The sequence below is a fragment of the Lemur catta genome, chromosome X (genome assembly GCF_020740605.2).
Source record: "Lemur catta isolate mLemCat1 chromosome X, mLemCat1.pri, whole genome shotgun sequence".
Lineage (NCBI taxonomy): Eukaryota > Metazoa > Chordata > Mammalia > Primates > Lemuridae > Lemur > Lemur catta.
Genome location: NC_059155.1, coordinates 54,912,162 through 54,931,111, shown reverse-complemented (window position 1 = coordinate 54,931,111; position 18,950 = coordinate 54,912,162). Strand labels below are relative to the sequence as shown.

Here is an 18,950-nt window from a genome sequence, read left to right as displayed (position 1 = left end):
TTATCTTTTTTTTCTAATATACATTAACCATTAAAATAAAGCATTCATCCCCCTAATCACACCCTGTATCATCTCCTGAATTGCAATCTAAAACTTCTTTAGGTTGGTCTACTTCTGAGACACTTAGGAAGAAATCAGGAAAGCAATTTATGGGTTCATTTAATTTTTTCTGCTACTGGTGATTACCATTTACAAAGGTTTGTAGAACATATAAATGAAAACAACTAAATGATAAAATTCATTCCAACAACATACACTGAATCTTTTCATGGGAAGTCCTAAGTTGTCTAAAGCTAAACAGACAACCCAACAACTTAGCTATTATTTAATCCTTCCACCTTTACTTTCTCTATCACAAATGAAAATGAAACTGGGAATAAAGGCCCATCTTGTGGTTTAACCTGCAGAACAAAACCAAGGAGGGGAGAAATACAGTAGTGGGTTTTGTTCTGAAGCACTAACATTCAGTCAAAAGAAATGGTAGGCATGCTGCTCATCCAAGTGAAAAATTGCCACCTTCAAGATACTGAAACACTCCCTCTGAAAAGGGAAACCACTATCATTTATTAGTTAACACCTTTCAAGTCAGTGCTACAATCCAGGAAGTTCTTCATCACTCCAACAACAACAACAAAGTCACTGATAATATCCACAGACACTTTAGATATGCAATTTTAGAGCCAGTCTTAAATCCATTACATTAAGAACCACACTACATACTTTTTAAGTCACTCCTACGATCTCATTCTCTTAGGATCACTGAACTATTCATTTAGGGGAAAAATGTATCCTGTACCCGAAGTATACATGACATTATGGAGACTGAAAAGATCAAAGAGTTTGTTTATAATCTAGCATGGGGAATAAGATTTATATATTCCCAAAATGATGGTTCTAAGGAGTGAAGAGAACTGCTGGGAAGTTTTTCCCCAACAAGTTGAAATAATTTTCCAGTGAACATTTGAATACACACCACTGAGATTCTACTATTTTCTTTTTTTTTTTTTATTTCAGCTTATTATGGGGGTACAAAAGCTCAGGTTATATATATTGCGCTTGTCCCGCTCATCCCCCTGAGTCAGAGCCTCAAGCGTGTCCATTCCCCAGACAGTGCACCTGGCACTCACCATGCAGTCATACCTCCATCCCCTCCCCCCACCCCCACCAATTCTACTATTTTCACTATACCCGATTTATCACATATCCAGCTATCTACCCAGTCTATCTTATTCTTTGATCAACTGCTGGGATTTAAAAAATGAGACTTTGTGTGACGAAGTGTGACAAAAATATACTAAGGGCTGATTCTCAAAAATTTTGACCAATGGGGTATTTGAACAAAAAGTTTGGAAACCTCCAAGGTCCAGGTGAGGGTTAAAAAAAAAAAGTTTAGATACCACAAACCCATATTGTGTTCAAATCTCTTGCCAACCTCTAGTCAAAATCTATTTAGAGCTCACAACTGGCTGTTTAGGTCTCCACACCCTTGTCCCCTATCTGAACTATCCTCAGCCCTCTTCATCGCTTAGCACAAATTGGTGAAGCCTCCTCCATCTTTCATTTTCTCACCCAGAATTAACCATAACCCCTGTAGGGGCCACATTTTTCATCATTGCAATTAGAACACAGCATCTACTATGACTTTGTTTTCAGTCTGTCTCTTTTACAAAACCCTGACCTCCTTGAGGTCAGGAACCCCCTTATTTACCTATGACTCCTCAGAAACCAGTTTAGTACTTAGCGAACAACCACCACTCAGTAAAAGAATAATAAAAATGAATGTCCTGAACCAGTCTTTTCCCAGGAGCCAGAAAAGAGTTTAGTTGAAGTGTGGAAATGATCTCTATCACAGTGGAACTTCAGAAATATTCATCTTAGAGCACTGTTGTTAAGAGCACGAGCTATGGAGGCAGACGACATGTACTGCTGGGTAACTTTGGGCAAATGTCTATACCTCCTGTGCCTCAGTTTCCTCGTTTAGAAAACAGGGATAATACTGCTTAAGTTATTGTGAGGATCAAATAATACTTTTCTTTTTTAAAAAAAGCACACAGATTAGTACCTGGCACATAGTAAACATTCCATCAATGCAGTCACTACTACCAGAAACCAGGTTAATAATGACAATGAGGTAACCAGTCCTTAAAGTCTGGATGATAGCAATGAAAACAAAGTGGAAAGAATGGCTGTGAATGAAGAATCTACTTAAAAATGTTCAGTCAGGAAGGCAAGCAAATGGGTGTCTGTTATATTATTTTCTCTACTCTGAGATAGCTCCTGATTGGATTTTTTTATTAAAAATAGCTATAATCTATCCAGCCTAGGCACAGATTTGATGCTGGGCACTAGGAGTCTAGCATGACTGGACTCTAGCCACAAGCTCTATAACCACTGCAAGCTTCTCTCTGTAGAGCCTGCAGTAACTCAGCTCAAATTTCTTTCTTCCTCAATACTCCACCAGGCACCACTTCTGTAGTCTGTGATTCCCACAATCCCCCACCTTGTCAAACTGTGAGGACAACTCCAAGAACCTATGTTGGGGGAGTGGGTTTGCAGTTTCATGCTACCCAGCCCTGTACTACGTTTTTTTTTCTTCTTCCTGCCCACCTCCTTTACTTCTCAAGCCTTGCTATTCTCCACACGTAGGAACTTGAAACCTAAGAGTATGGGAAAGCAACAGAGCAACAGCAGTGGTGCCAAGAACTGGGGATGCTGCCAAGCTGTTCCCCAGGCCCCATATGCAGTGACCCAACTACATGCAGATTGGACTTAACTGCCCATGGGGCCTCACACACTTGATATTCCTTTTTGCTTCTGCTCATTTTCTTTCTCCCACTTAAAGCAACCTCCTCCCAAACTTGTGACCCATTCAAATCTAACCCACCTTTGAAGACCCTGATGAAGTCCAACTTCTTCAGGGAAGCTTCCCCTGACCATTTTAGTCCACAGATACTCCCTTACGCACACACAAACAGGTACTGTACTTACTGTCGGTTCCATAAAGCATAATCACATCTACATTTAAATGGTTAAATGATTCATGTGTATATATTTGATTTCTTAAAGGCAGGAACCGTGTCTCATGTTTTTCAAACCCCTTCAGTGGGTTAGTACTTGTTGAACAGTGACCGAATCGGTGGGATTTTGTTTGTTTAAGGCTAAGGCAGAAGGAGACAGAAGAATGTTGAAATGAAAAAGGTTGAATGGACAGATGGGTGAAAAAGAGGCACTGGGTAAAGATAAGGAAAAATGCAGAAGAAAGGTGTTCAACTAACATCTGTTTAATTGATTTGTTGTGAGATTGGAAAGAGACACAGGAGATGTTAACTGGAGAAAGTAGGGAAAGGCATTTCAGCTTGAGGCAGAAGAAAGCAGGAATAAGGTGCAGCTACAGAGAAATTCTGCCTAAATTCTGCTAAAACCCAGAGATAAGCCAATTGGGTAAGTGAAGGTGAAGGGAGCTATTGGGATGACATGAGATGTGATCATGTAGGTGAGCAAATCGGTAGGGGGTGGTATGAAGGGGGGATAGATGATAAAATGATCGAGGGTAGTTAGGCAGGTAGGTTAACTGATTGGGCGGGTGGGTGGGTGGTTAGGTGTTTAGCTGGGAGGGAATAGGTGTGGGGCGTGTTATTTAAGATCCGGCCCCTCCCTCACCTTGACCCGGAAGCGGATGAGTGCTAGCCTCACGCAGTGGCTCAGGCAGGCCGGTGGCAGGAACCAGGCCCGTGGTGGAGGGGTGCCCTTGTTGCCCACGTGTCCCACGATCAGTTGCGCTGTCTGCCGCTCGGCCTGGCACCGACGGCCCCACTCGGCCAGCCGGTCCTTGCCCAGGCCCCCAGGGAACATGACCACGAGCTCCAGGCCGTCGCCGCCGGGATAGGCACAAGCCTGGCACAGCGCTGACAAGTAGCCCAGCATGGCGTTCCATTGGCCGCCACACACCCAATCCGTCTGGTAGCCGCCATACAGCCGCGGCAGCGCCGAGCCCGCATCCACCAGCACCCGAGCCCCCGGAGGCGGAGGGGGCGGCGGCGGCGGCAGCGGCGGGTGCAGCCCGGGCTGCGCCTGGCCGTGGTGGTGGAAGTGGTGAGCAGGGTGATGATGGCGAGACGGCCCCGCGCCCCCGGAGTAGGCACCCAAGGCAGCGGGCGGGAGAGGCGGTTGCAGAGGCGCGGAGCCCCTGGCGGCGCGCGGAGCCCCAGGCGCTAGGGCTGCTGTCGGTGGCAGCTGGCGATGCAGGTGCTGCTGCTGCTGCTGGCGCGAGACCGTGCGCGCGAGTTTAAGGAGGTCCACGGGCACCACGGCCCCGGGACAGCGCTTCTCCAGGAACTCTTGGAAGCCCTGGACACCCATGCTTGGTCCGTGGGCAGATGAGACAGCGGCTGCGCAAGCAAGCTAGGCGGCGATCTGGGCGCGAAGCTGGGGGCGGGCGCGTGCGCACTCCGCGGGGGGCGAGGAGGGCGAGGGGGGCGGGAAAAGGATTCTCGGGGGGAGGGAGCGAGGGAATGAGGGCGGGGCGGGGTAGGGAGGAGACCACAAACTGGATTTGGGTGGAGAGGAGGGGTGAGGCAGACCGTACTCTGGAGAGGCCGGGAGGATAAAAGCGATGACGGTTCTAGTCACTTCTCCTTCTCCTCTCTGGCCGCTCGTCTTCACCGCTTCAGAAAGGGTGAAGACTCTTCCTTCCACCTCCGGGAGCCATGTTGCCTCGTCTTCTCTATGGTACACGCTTTCTAGCTGGAGGAAGGGGAGTGGGGCGGGGCGGAGGGGCATCCTGGGAGTTGTAGTTGTCTCCTTTATGGCCTCGGGAATGCAGTCAAGGAATAAGACTACCACACCTGTCAGCCCTTGCGCTCGCAGGGTCACAAGAGGCGGGACGTGATGATCAGTGTTTAGGATTTGCACTCCAACTCCTTGCATCTCACTGAGTGGCTTCAGGCTATTTACTGCCTTTTCCAGGAAAAGGAGTTTTTGGGGAAGAAGTGACGCATCATGGGAAAGGAAGTAGGCTGGTTTGAACTCGGGTAAAGTGAGCTAAAATTCCCCGGGAAGGAGAATTTTCCCCTCAACGGAAAAAATAATATGCATAGCTTTTAATGAATGAGAAAGAACACATATGAAACATGAAAATAACCACTAACGTATGTGAAAGAATCCACTTTCATCTACTGTACTTTGAAGAGTTGTTGGCCCCTATTGAGAATGGCGAAACTTACATTATTTGCCCAAGGCAATGCAGAGACAAAGAGAAATTGAATATCCTTCGCCCTCAGGATCTCCTTGGTCTGGGAGATAAGTACTAACACAAATTAAGCTACAAGTTGTGTCTTTTTTTTTTTTTTTGAGACAGAGTCTTTGCTTTGTTGCCTGGGCTATAGTGAGTGCCGTGGCATCAGCCTAGTTCACAGCAACCTCAAACTCCTGGGCTTAAGCGATCCTCCTGCCTCAGCCTCCCAAGTAGCTGGGACTACAGGCATGAGCCACCATGCCCAGCTAATTTTTTCTATATATATATTTTTTAGTTGGCCAGATAATTTCTTTCTATTTTTAGTAGAGACGGAGTCTCGCTCTTGCTCAGGCTGGTCTCGAACTCCTGACCTCGAGCGATCCACCCGCCTCAGCCTCCCAGAGTGCTAGGATTACAGGCGTTGAGCCACCGCGCCCGGCCAAGTTGTATCTTTTTGATACTGATCTTCTATGTCCTATGGTTAGGGCCTTTGGTTTCCAAACCTCACTGTGAATTAGTCTGGAGCTTTTCAAAATAGTTGCAAGGGCTCTAATTTCAGACGTACAGCATCATAATCTTTTTTTCCCCAAAGTTTTTTGAGGAAGGATAAGACAGGTTTACAGAGCAAGAGCAAGATAGAGGTTTACAAAGTAAGAGCAAACCCCATTCACCACATAACTGCAAACGGGCCTCTTGTCATAACAAAAAGGCCTAGAATCTTAATCTTTTCAAAAGTCTATGTTCAGCATGCTCCTGAGATGAAACCAATATAGCACTTGTCTTCTTTCTGGCTTTTACGGCCCACTCTTAGAGAGAATGGCCTGAAAAAACGTAAAAATGTTTTCTGTTTCTCCAAAACCCCCTCACCCTTTTCCAGAACTAAAACCTACATCCCTGTCTCAGGCTAGTGGTGGAGACAGGCAGGAGAGTGTCCTTTGCTCTTTGTACCATAGGAGATGGCTCCAGGGAATTGCCCTGGGGAGATCACGAGATTGTTTTGGCAAAAGATGGGATTATGGGATTAATCAGAACCTTTAAAAGCTCTGTACTTCTGCTCAGAGGGAGGATGCTGGTACTTTTGAGACGGGAGTCTGCCATCCTCCTCATTTGCCAGCAAATTAATAAACCTCCCCTTCCATCTCCCCAAGCCAGTTGTCTTCCTTCTGATGTAGCCTTGGGGACAAGTGCTGTGCTTTCAGTAACACTCTTTCAGCAGAAATAGAGCAGAAAACAAGATCTGAAGTGAGTAGTAGTCTGATCTGGCTTGGAACTTACTGGAAGGTGGGAGATAATGGCAGGCAGAATTGGAACACAAAGTGCAGAACCCAAGACTGATCAAGATGAATGAGGTCTGAGAACACTCTGTTAGGATGCAAAACCAAAAAGCTTCAAGCTACATAAAGGAATTTATCCTAAAAACAGTGAAGATAGAACAAGCCAGATTGGCAAAGAATGAGTAGATGGTAAGGCAGTTCACATAGGTAACTCTTTTTCTAGTATGATGGACACATATTGGATTGTCCGCCCTGCCTCCGTTTTCTAGGAATTGACCCTCCTCTTCCCCCATTTATAGAGTTATAGCAAAAACTGTTGTGTTTCTACAACTACGGCTTATTGGGTCAGAGGTGGACCCCCTAATTCAATCTGGGATGATCAGAATCTCATTCCCTAGAAATATGGAATTGGACCAGAGATAAAAGCTCCTCTCTAAATGTAAAACTTGGAAGCTGTCAGCAATCAATTTTCCTACCAGAGGAACAGAAGTAAAAGATGCCGGTTTACAGAAAGAGAAGAAAAATGCAGACTCCCAGAGAAGAGCAAATATGAGAGATAGGGAGTCTTCATTGTGTTCAGGTCCCAGGTTCCAGATCATTCTTGAGGCATTCCTGTTCTTGGTTTCTCTGAGACAACCCCATATCCTTACTATTAATCTTTTTGTTTAAGATAGAGTTGGGTTAGAAATTACTTATGACCAAAAGAATGTTAACTAATTCAAGAACTGGTATCAGAAATGGGTGTGGCAAATTATAGACCTTAAAATGTGGAACTGACAAAGATCTGAGATCTCCTGCATCAGCTGATGGGAAGGAAGTTGGTATTCTGTGTTATCTGGCAGTGAAGCAGTTGCTTATTGCTCTTGGTACTCAAAAAAGAACAGCGCCTCTGTTTGTATGAAGAGATCTACATTTGCTGAGGGACAGATAATTCATAGGCCTTGCTGACTTATAGCAGAACTCTCAGCCTCATTATAGAGGTTTCACTGATTAGGAAACTGGCATCTAGGCAATTGGAATGAAGTTATCTGATTATGCCTCCTAAGTATTCCTTGTTCTCCAACTCCCCCAAATGTGATGATGTCTCCTTCTCTGTGTGCATTCACAATGCAAAGGAGAAGGGGCAAGTGTAACATTCTCAGGGCAGATCAGAAAAGAAAGGATTCACGGCCTTAAACTCAGGTTTTTGTTTCCTATCAGAACTCTGAACCAGAGACCTTGAGCAGAATGCCTGGGAGAATGAGCCAAGTCCTTAGGTAGAGTGCTAAGAAATAGAAGCTGCAACAGGTTGATCTAGGCTATTCCTTTTAGCAGATCTTAAGCTTCAAAGAGCATAACTGGATGAGATTCTTGGCACTTGTTATTAGTATTCTGAGTCCCCTGAAATGAAATTAACAAGCAGTCAAATGAAGATTTTAAGGAAGTTGTATCACTAGAAAATCTGGGGAATAAGGACCATATCTGATCAGCCAGAGCAGTGATTCTCAAAAGTATATTCCTGGATCAGCACATCAGCATCACCTGCAAATTGTTAGAACTGTAAATTCTCAGGCCTCACCTCCAGACTTCCAGATAGGAAACTCTGGGTGTGGGGCGAGAAATCTTCAGTTTAAGTAGTATCAAAGATAAAGCATTAGTTAAAGCAAACTGGTGAAGGCAGATTTTATTCAGTAACTACTGACAGTAGGTTAAAGAGCTGAGCTTTGTTCTGATTAGCACAGAGGTGACTGGGCATTTTAAAGGGAAAATGAGGGAGTAGAGGAAGGGGGCTCAGTAGAGTCTGGGAAGTGAAAAATTACAGAGGACTTGTCAGTATAAATACGATTAGGCCAACTTTGTTAGTTGACAATTACTGAAGCTAGATTTCTGTCCTCCCCGGGAACACACCTTCATTTTATTCCAAAGGCTGGGTCTCCCCTAAAAAAATAAATTTTCTGTCCTCCCATAGAGACTGGAAGATAGAGGCCCTATCCTTCCTGATGGTTACATTTCAAGGGATTGGCTTTCAGGTCCTTGAGAAATACTACAGAGTATACATACATATACATATACATATAAATATATATCTGAAAGGGACAGAGGAAGGATTCATAATTCTAAGCCCTTTTTTTTCTTTTCTTTTCTTTTTTTTTTTTTTTTGAGACAGAGTCTCACTCTGTTGCCCAGGCTAGAGTGCCACGGCGTCAGCCTAGCTCACAGCAACCTCAAACTCCTGGGCTCAAGCAATCCAACTGCCTCAGCCTCCCGAGTAGCTGGGACTACAGGCATGTGCCACCATGCCCAGCTAATTTTTCTATATATATTTTTAGCTGTCCATGTAATTTCTTTCTATTTTTAGTAGAGACGGGGTCTCGCTCTTGCTCAGGCTGGTCTCGAACTCCTGAGCTCAAATGATCCGCCTGCCTTGGCCTCCCAGAGTGCTAGGATTACAGGCGTGAGCCACCCTGCCCGGCCTCTAAGCCCTTTTTAAGTAATTGCTCTAAGTAAGGGAGCCCATCCTGGGATGTTCGCTAGAATAAAGTGTAAATTCTTTTGACAGCCCAAAGCTTGTCCTAGCAGAAATTCAAAAGTGGGCTCGGTCTTCCCAGGGATTTGGTCTTAGGTTGCTAGAAGCCATACTAAAAGTTGGTCAAGTCTCTCAGTACAGGGATTTGAATTGAGTGTTCCTGCCAAGTTTTTGCAAGTCTCACTATCCCTCTAGGTGATTCTAACCAGCACTCCCAAGTTTGAGAATCACTGTTCTTCTAGAGTGTACCCTAGGTCCAAGTCCGGACTGGTTAAGCAAGGAGGTGCATCAATAAATTGACTCCCGAGTTTTTCTATGCCTGTCCTCCTATCCAGGTGGAAACAGAGCTGGTTGCTGATAATGGTGTGACCCCTCCTTTCTGAAAGAGGAATTTTGATTGTGTTATCTAATTATTTCTCTACTATTGCATATTAGATCTATTGGTAGCAGTTAATTTTATCAGAGGTTGCAGGATCAAGAAGAGCCACATTTTGGGCTGTCACTGCACTAGAGGAGGAAGGGGTGTGTCCATGCCATGTCATTGCTTCTGGATGCAGTAGTTGCATATGACCTGCAGCTCTCCATAGCTGATGTTAGATGTGGGCATTTTTGGAATTGTAGATATGGGGAAAATGGCATGTGTGTTTATGGAGCAGCCAAGAGGAGGACTATAGATAAACATCTATTGGATTATGTCTGAAGCACCCTTTTTCTACCACCTTCTCTACCTTATATTCATGGTTGCATCAGGAGCCATCCTTTATATACCTTCCCAGAGAATTTGGGATTGAGTTGGAGGAGAGATGAAAAATCCTGGCTGCATTCAAGCACCTGGTTCACTTGCTCCTAAGGCCCATCTGCATTATCCCTGGGTTTTTGAGGCACCCTATCTTTATAAATGCCTCTTTTTTTGCTTAAGCTTGTTCTAATTGGGTTTCTATTACTTCAAAAACAAGATTCCTAACATACATAGTGTTGGAGAAACTTTATGCTGGATGTAGGCCATAGAGAGGATAGAGACAACAGAAGCCAAAGCCCTGAATGCAGAAGGGATAGTAGATGTCATAGAACAGTGGTTCAGATTGTGCTTTAGAGCCAAGATCTGGGTTCCAATACCAGTTCAACTCCTTATTAGCCGTATAACTTTAATAAGTTGCTTATCCTTTTGAACCCTTCCTGTATCTGTGAAATAGGGAATCATTAATTTATTAATTTATTTAATACCTACTGCATGCCAAGAATAAAGCTGGGCACAGGAAGATAGTTTTAAGCAGTTTTAAGATAGTCAAGGAGCTTAGAAGGGAAATAGTAATAATATCTCCGAAGCTTGTGAAGGTTAAATGACATTGTAGAGCGCTAACATAACAACTGGCAGAATAAGCACCTAATAAATACTAACTCTTATGAAGGGTGGAGAGAAGCATAAAGTGGTTGTATGGGCCGGGTGTGATGGCTCATGGCTGTAATCCTAGCACTTTGGAAGGCTGAGGTGGGAGGACTGCTTGAGGTCAGGAGTTCAAAACAAGCCTGAGCAACACAGAAAGACCCCATCTCCAAAAAAATAGAAAAATTAGCTGGGTATGGTGGCACATGCCTGTAGTCCCAGCTGCTTGGGAGGCTGAGGCAGGAGGATTGCTTGAGCCCAGGAGTTTGAGGTTGCTGTGAGCTAGGCTGATGCCACAGCACTCTAGCCCAGGTGACAGAGACCCTGTCTTTAAAAAAAAAAAGGCTGTATGGAGAGTTCACATTAAACTTAGTCTTCTGTCACCTTCCACGTAAGTAGTAAATATCTGTTCAGTTTCTGCAAGGGGCCCACTTAACTTTCTCTATTGCCCAAATCCTTGAGGCCTGTTTGAGAGGCTCTAAGCTCATAGGGTTGTAGGAAACAATTCATCAGAAGGTCTAGTGAGGCTGCCACATTGCTTCTGTTTCTTGAATCAGTAACTGGCTGATGGCAGGGAGTTCATTTGATTAGTAAAGAAAACAATGACTGGTTCTCAGCCCTAGTCCACATTATTAGCATCACTTGGGGAGCTTTTAAAAACTATAGTGATTTTTAAATTTTATTTTTAATTGTAAAATACCCATAAAATTTACCATCTTAGCTATTTTTTTTTGTTTTGTTTTTTTGAGACAGAGTCTCTATTGCCCAGGCTAGAGTGCCGTGGCGTCAAGCTCACAGCAACCTCAAACGCCTGGGCTTAAGCAATCCTTCTGCCTCAGCCTCCCAAGTAGCTGGGACTACAGGCACGTGCCACCATGCCCGGCTAATTTTTTCTATATATATTTTTAGTTGGCCATATCATTTCTTTCTATTTTTAGTAGAGACAGGGGTATCGCTCTTGCTTAGGCTGGTCTTGAACTCCTGAGCTCAAACGATCCTCCCGCCTCGGCCTCCCAGAGTGCTGGGATTACAGGCATGAGCCACCATGCCCAGCCCATCTTAACTATTTTTAAGTGTATGGTTCAGTAGTATTAAGTATATTAATATTGTTGTACAAACACTAATTTTTTTTTATTTTTTGTAGAGATGGGGTCTTGCTATGTTGTCCAGGCTGGTCTCAAACTCCTGGCCTCAAGTGATCCTCCAGCCTCAGCCTCTCAAACTGCTGGGATTACAGGTGTGAGCCACCATACCCAGCCCAAAACACTAATTTTTAAAAACAGCTCCCCAGGTGATTCTAATAGGCAGTCAGGTTTGAGAACCACTGGGCTGGAATGGAGAAAGCATATAAATACTTGAGGCTTTTTTCTAATTTGTAACATATATGTGAGCTAATCTTCCAATTCTAAAATTTTATGACAGCCTTCTCTCTATCTATCCCAAGGTCTTGCTCCTACCTGGGCCTTTTGCTATAGTTCTTCACTCCTGTCTTAAGCTCCGGTAATAAGACCCACCTCCTTCTTCCCTCCGCCCCCCCCCCCCCCAACTACTTCCAAACTCTTTAGTCACAGATGTAATTCTGTTATCTCCTTTTACCTAGTGGTGCTCATTAATGCTGGCACATTTTATTTTATTTATTTATTTATTTATTTGAGACAGAGTCTCACTTTGTTGCCCGGGCTAGAATGAGTGCCATGGCGTCAGCCTAGCTCATAGCAACCTCAAACTCCTGAGCTTAAAGGATCCTACTGCCTCAGCCTCCCGAGTAGCTGGGACTACAGGCATGCGCCACTATGCCCGGCTAATTTTTTCTATATGTATTTTTAGTTGTCCAGATAATTTATTTCTATTTTTAGTAGAGACGGGGTCTCGCTCAGGCTGGTCTCAAACTCCTGACCTCGAGCGATCCACCCGCCTCGGCCTCCCAGAGGGCTAGGATTACAGGCGTGAGCCACCGCGCCCGGCCAATGCTGGCACATTTTAAATGGGTTGTATGTTGGTCTTATCCCCCAACTTAATCACCTTTCACCTCTGAACCTCACTTTAATACATCATCTTGCACCTTTTGGGCCAATAGCCAATTTCTCCCACCAATATGCCTTATGTTTACCCACAGGTTGGGTTCAGTTTTGTCACCTCCCTGTTTTCTCCTCTTTTAAAATAGTGATCTGTAAGGTCCCTTGAGTAATCATTATTTGAGCAAACCTATTATGATACTAGGCACAGTGCTATGCCCTTTAAATGCTTTTTCATTCAGTCTTGAAACAACCCTACTGAGGCAATTATCCTTCTTTACAGATAAGGAAATTGAAGCTGAAAAGTCAAGCAGTTTTCCCAAGTTCACAAAATAGAATACAAATCCAGGTCCGCTGTACTCGAAAAGGTATCTGTATTAACTGTAGTAAGAAGCAGGGGCCCATTTCCAAACCAATTTGATTTCCCAAGTGCAAGTGTAGTGTGAAAATCACCAGTGATATCTACTAGGCACAATTAGCAAATTAGGGACAGGGGTAGCTGCCTTCACATATCTCATTTAATACAACCACCTCATTTTACAATTAAGAAAATGGAGGTTTGAGAGGTCTGTGAACCAAAATACCCATGCTTGTTCCACTGTGTACCTGTTGCCTCCCTTTAGGGATCACCTAAGATAGAATAACTCAAAGTCATTGGGCCAATAAATCAAAATCATTGATTTTTTTTTTTTGAGACAGAGTCTCGCTCTGTTGCCCAGGCTAGAGTGCTGTGGCGTCAGCCTAGCTCACAGCAACCTCAAACTCCTGGGCTCAAGCAATCCTCCTGCCTCTGCCTCCCAAGTAGCTGGGACTATAGGCATGTGCCACCATGTCCGGCTAATTTTTCCTATATATTTTTAGTTGTCCAGCTAATTTCTTTCTATTTTTAGTAGAGATGGGTCTCACTCTTGCTCAGGCTGGTCTCGAACTCCTGAGCTCAAATGATCCTCCGGCCTCGGCCTCCCAGAGTGCTAGGATTACAGGCGTGAGCCACCATGCCCAGCCAAAATAATAGATTTTTAGAAACATTTTTAAAATCCTCATTTAATCGTGAATATTTCTGATAGACCTATTACTCTTCCTCCAGGGCTCTTTGCATAAACATAAGCATGTTTCTTCTACCTAAATTATCAAATGACCCAGTTTCACAGTTGCCCAAGTCATGGTAGACTGGTGAATGAGAGGTGTAGTAGGGACATTCCCAAATGCATGTTTTTCTAAAGGTGGACCATAAACACTATCAATACAAAAGGTATTAACTTTCTTTTTTTTTTAATTGCAAGGAGAAATAAAGAAATACTCTTTACTAAGTTTGTGCACAGGGTACACTTTGAATCCTTGCACCATAAATACATATTTCTACTTCTGAAATTATTAAACAAGCACTGGATACGACTTCATGAAAGACATGTAAAAAATATATATATGAATCCTAATAATTAGATAAAAACCTCTTCTAAATGTATTTGAATCATTATGCACACAGTACATCTGAGAGTCAGTATGGCCTAAGGTTTTTCCCATGAGCTGTGGAGTCAGACAGACCTGGGTTTGGATCCAGGCTTCACCGCTTACTAGCTATGTGACCCTGGTGAATTTTTTAATCTCTCTAACCCTCAAAATTCCCCTGTTAGTGGATATAGTTAACAGGCCTATCTTATAGAATTATGCGAAGTAAAAACATCACAGGTAAAAACCTAGCTAACACAGTGGGTATTCAGTAAATGATAGTGACTGTTGTAATTATGGCTCATTTACAAGTGTACAGCACCTATTAGGCTTTCCACCCTAACCAATTCAAACTTTGCTGGAACTGTAAATCAAGAGATAAAACATAGTTTGGTTAGTTTAGGCCAGCATAATCTACAGGATTAAATTTTCTAAATCTGCTAAATTACATTTGGTAAATGAAGAACCAGTTTAAACCAGATGATTGCAGTGACTATGACAGCATTTTAATAAAATAACATACTCATTTAACACAGCCTTTATTTTCTGTTTCAAAACAAAGTTTTCCAGGAAACAAAATACTTACAATGGTTGAATACAAATAGAAATAAAAATCACAGTTTCAAAGAACCAAAATTAGACAACTGCTGAAAGGCAGATCACTTGGTTTACAAAAAAAAAAAAAGAAAACAAAGAAAAGTTATGTCAAAAAAGAATAAAATTAAGTTTAACAACATTCTATATAATGCTACATTCCCCAATTAACAAGGGAGATTTCACATATACAACTAAATGTTAAATGTAGAGAAGTGCCTGAAATTCTGCATACTTCATAGTAAATTATGCAAGAAAGTTTACTAATTGCATAAACTTCCTGAGTGGCTCCCATGCTACTCTAGGTCTACATGCTTAATATTAATATCAAACAAATTACAGCTTTAGGTGATTGAGCATGACAGACCTGAACAACTGCACTTTCTGATTAGTCACTATATCTGCTGAGGGTATGTTCTGTACCACAAACCTCAATTCCAAATCTTAAGTAACAGTGGAAAAGAAATGCAACTTAAAAAAAAAAACAAAAACTACAGGATGACAAGCACGCATTTAAGAGTTTATTTTACACTGGCACATTTTTTTTTCTCAGAGCCCAGTTTCTCTCTTCCCTTCTTGCTTGACTTTTAGCGCGTTTTTGCTTGAGTTTTTTTTTTTTTAAATTAAAAGAAAACCTTTCAGAATGGGAGCTCTTGGTTTGCGTACTCTTCCAGCTATCTCAGTTGAAAATAACTTTAGTGTAACCTGGTTACTATTCCAGGCTCCTTCATATGTTGGCTGTCAAGGTCCCTGACCAATATTTGTGTTCATCCTTCACATACAAAGACTATTTCCAGGGTGACCTGAAAGCATTTGGCTCCATAAAAATTTCATACTGTTCTCACTTCAAAGGATTTTACCAAGTTTGAGTGTTACCATTTTATAATCTGGATTGTTTTCTTCAAAAAAATTTCAATCCTAGAAATAACACTTATCAAATCAAAGGCCTTTTCTACACGCCCCCGCTTTCTGGTTCCTCTTCTAAACGAAGTGGGGGAAAACAAGTCCTCAATAAACTATAGATTCAAAAAAACAATCTATTCTAGAAAATGGCCTGTACACCACCTCAAATAGCTCAAGTTTTTCTGAACCAGAGATGAAATAACTGAATCCCAAAGTGACAGCAAATATACCTCAGGAATGTACTTATGCATGATGACTGAAATACAGTATTTATGAATATTAAATATGCTGTAGTATTACACAGTAAACATGTGAAACAAGGAACTTCTGGTTACAAACATCTGCTGAGTTTTCATGGGGAAAAAGGGAATGAATCATTTTCATCAGAAAAAACAGCAAAGAAGAAAGTCAATGCCTCTATAAACTTTAGAGATTAGTTAAACAGTTATATAAAGCCCTTGCCATCAACTACAATTCAACTAAATGCATTTGGCCATATTAAGGTAACAAAATATCACTGCAAATACCTAGCAGTATGCTAATATGTTGAATGACAGGCCATTGCTGAAGGATTTGTCAAATATTTTACTGTGGTAGTTAAAGCAATTTCAACCATAGCCCTTTAGGCACACAGATGAGAAATGCATCTCTATTAAAAATGCAAAATTATAGGCACTAGACTGTCTGATTCAGGTACTTTCTTACTATTTGTTTATTTTACAACTAACTCCTACAACTATGTCCTATATTGCCACCAGTTGGATTTATTTCTCTGCTCCCCATCCCTAAATCCCCAAAGCTTATTTCACAGAGGCACATGGCTCTCATCACTTAAACACAGATTGGTGGCAGAGTGATGGTCCCTCTCATCTGAAACTCATGGTTAGCACTGGGACAAAGAGGCAGGCCAGATTTATAATCTGAAAGAATACTGAGAATCAAGGCAAAAAAGCAAGTTTCACAGGCAGTGTTTACTTCTGCACCCAAAACACCACTGAAAACGAGGTAGATAAACAAAAGTAATTGGACTGGAATTAAATCTGGGGCTCTAAAATGATACATCCCATCATACTGTACATAACACTCCACACTCAATCAAAAAAATCACAGCAGAAAAGTGCCTTTTAAACTTTCACAGATAATTTTGCTGTCAAACCATTAGAATTCATGCTTGATATAAAACTGGCAAGGAAAGGATGAAAAACAGAATGGATATTTGTTATATTACAGCAAATTACCTTAAATAGAGATTCAAGACTGCTACAAATATACATAGGGTTATTTTCATTAGATTTACACCAATACTGATTTCATATTCTTATGATGTTACACCCAACTTCACAGACATAGCAGCAGGTACTTCATGATGAAATGCTCACATTGCCACATATGGAGATACAGTACTATTCATCAGACTTGCACTTTGAGAAGTAAACATGGTGGCTGGACATACAGACTATCCCCCAAATAAACTTTACAAGCAGGATGGTTAAATACAACCTTTTTCTCCTTTACAAGAAGGAAAATGAAAAGGACAGGTTTGTGTGTGTTTTGGAAATGGGTAGAAGGCCCTTTTATATAGTAGGCTCTTTGTTAAGTAAGAAGGGAATTTCTGAGCTTTACCTTAAGAGTTAATTATTTATGGGGAGGGAAAGTACCTCAGGCAAGGATGAAAACAGCACTATTATATGATTTAGCAAAATTATGAAATAATGCAAAACCCCTAGATAGAAAACTAGCCAATATTTACAAAGTGACTATAATCTGAATCAAACATTTAAGTAATGGGAAAAAAATAATTAAAAAACCCACAGTGATGAGAATAACATTGTTTTCTTCATTTCTGCACAAACTCACTTTTTCTGTATTTTTAAACTTATACATGTTACATATACATAATGTATACATAACATATATGTTAACCCAGCTACTGCAGTCAGCATGGAGACAGCAGTACACTATTCACCATCTTCAAACTTTAGAAGACTACTTTTCTTTCCAGCAAAAACCTGAAAAGATTGTAAATATTACAAGGCACTGCAAAAGTCTGCAGGCAAACAAGAATGATGAATTATATGTAAAACAGAGGTGATAGCAAAATGCAGGACATATGATATAGAGCAGCCATTAATAAATGTAATTGTACATGTTGTCCATGGAGCTTTTTTCATCCTGGGGTACACTGTTTAAAAAGATTGTGACTAGAGAAGAAGGGGTCTTAAAACCTGCAGTATTTTCACTTTATAGGTTGTATGTCTCAATGTAATTACACAAAGCCAACTGTTATAATGAAACACGAGCAGTTTTAAAGAATTACGGATTTTAGGAGAATTGTTTTTGTACACATGGAAAACACTGCAATGCAAGCATTTGCATTACACTAGTGTCCTAAAATCACTTCAACTTGCAAACCAATACTGTAGAAGAAATTTGAAGAATCTGTACATAAGATTTGGAAAGACTCATCCAAAACAGGGTATGTTCTATGAAAAGAAACTGTGGATCTTAGCAACAGCAATTCTCAAAATGCTGTCCTGGATGCCCCAAATGATAGAGACAGAATCTTCATTATAGAGGGTGTGATCCTCAGGTAAGCAATATAAGACACTTTTTTTTTTGAAAAGGGGTACTTAATGTCACAAAGTAGACTGTGCCAAAAAAAAAAAAAAAAAAAAAAGAGGAAGAAGTACACCCATTAAGTTTTCCTCATTACCTGGCAAGCTCATGGGGTACAATTTTTAAGGAATATGGAGGAAAATATGTTAAAAGAAATGTAAGCTGATGATTTGGAATGTTTACCAGTAGACAGAACTACTAATTAGGTAAATGTGTACTACAAACAACCTTGAAATCTTCAGAGTGGAACGTAAGTAGTTTGAACATATATACTTGGTAGTTGATAAATACCATTTAATATTTCTATTTGGGTTTCATAGACTGAGCATTAGGTAACCCTGTGACCAGCCTTTAAGAGTATTATATTTAACCTTCTTAAAAACCAAAGGTGATCATTTTGACATTGCCTCCCCTCCTCCTAAAACTGGATAAAACCCAGTAAAGTGCAACTTGACAGTGATCTCTCTCAGATTCTAAAGAGGCTGCCAAACTCATCTAAGATCTAAAATCATCTAAGATGCTACAGATACTAAAAAGAAACTATAACTAAAAAGTGGTAATCCAAAAAAAAGCTAAGGGCAATTTAAATAGTATCCTTCTAGGGTCTACTATCTCACTGCAGGACAGTGTATACCCTACATCTCTTAGAACCCTGTAAAGCCAGTGTTTCATGTGTAAGTCTCAAAACCTACAAAACCTACTATGTCAAGTAAATTTCACTTCAGAAGAATGGACTGAGGTGTAATTTGAATCCCCTTTGTTAGGAATACAAGGATTCCCCCCAAATGAGATGCATATCAGCTGCAATATATCCCTTGCAAAAGAATGCAAGCCAAACCAATGCCTCTCAGATGCTCAAAACCAATGTAGTGTGCATGTGAGAAACAAGAAGATAGCTGCTTTGAATTATTACGGAAATCCTAAAGCAGCTACGGTATCTGCAGAATCAAGGAACTGTTACAGTTCTGTTTTTTCC

At 41.6% G+C, this 18,950-nt stretch overlaps 1 protein-coding gene across 2 annotated transcripts in view; it reads right to left on the bottom strand.

Annotated features, from left to right (window-relative positions):
• Window positions 1-4,477, bottom strand: part of FAM120C (family with sequence similarity 120C) — a 91,447-nt gene extending 86,970 nt beyond the window's left edge. For both annotated transcript variants that reach the window (XM_045537626.1, XM_045537627.1), the window contains exon 1: window positions 3,661-4,477. In XM_045537626.1, coding sequence (XP_045393582.1) covers window positions 3,661-4,359 — 699 coding nt within the window. In that variant the 5' untranslated portion in view covers window positions 4,360-4,477. The remainder of the gene's footprint in view (window positions 1-3,660) is intronic.
• Window positions 4,478-18,950: the final 14,473 nt, after the last annotated feature.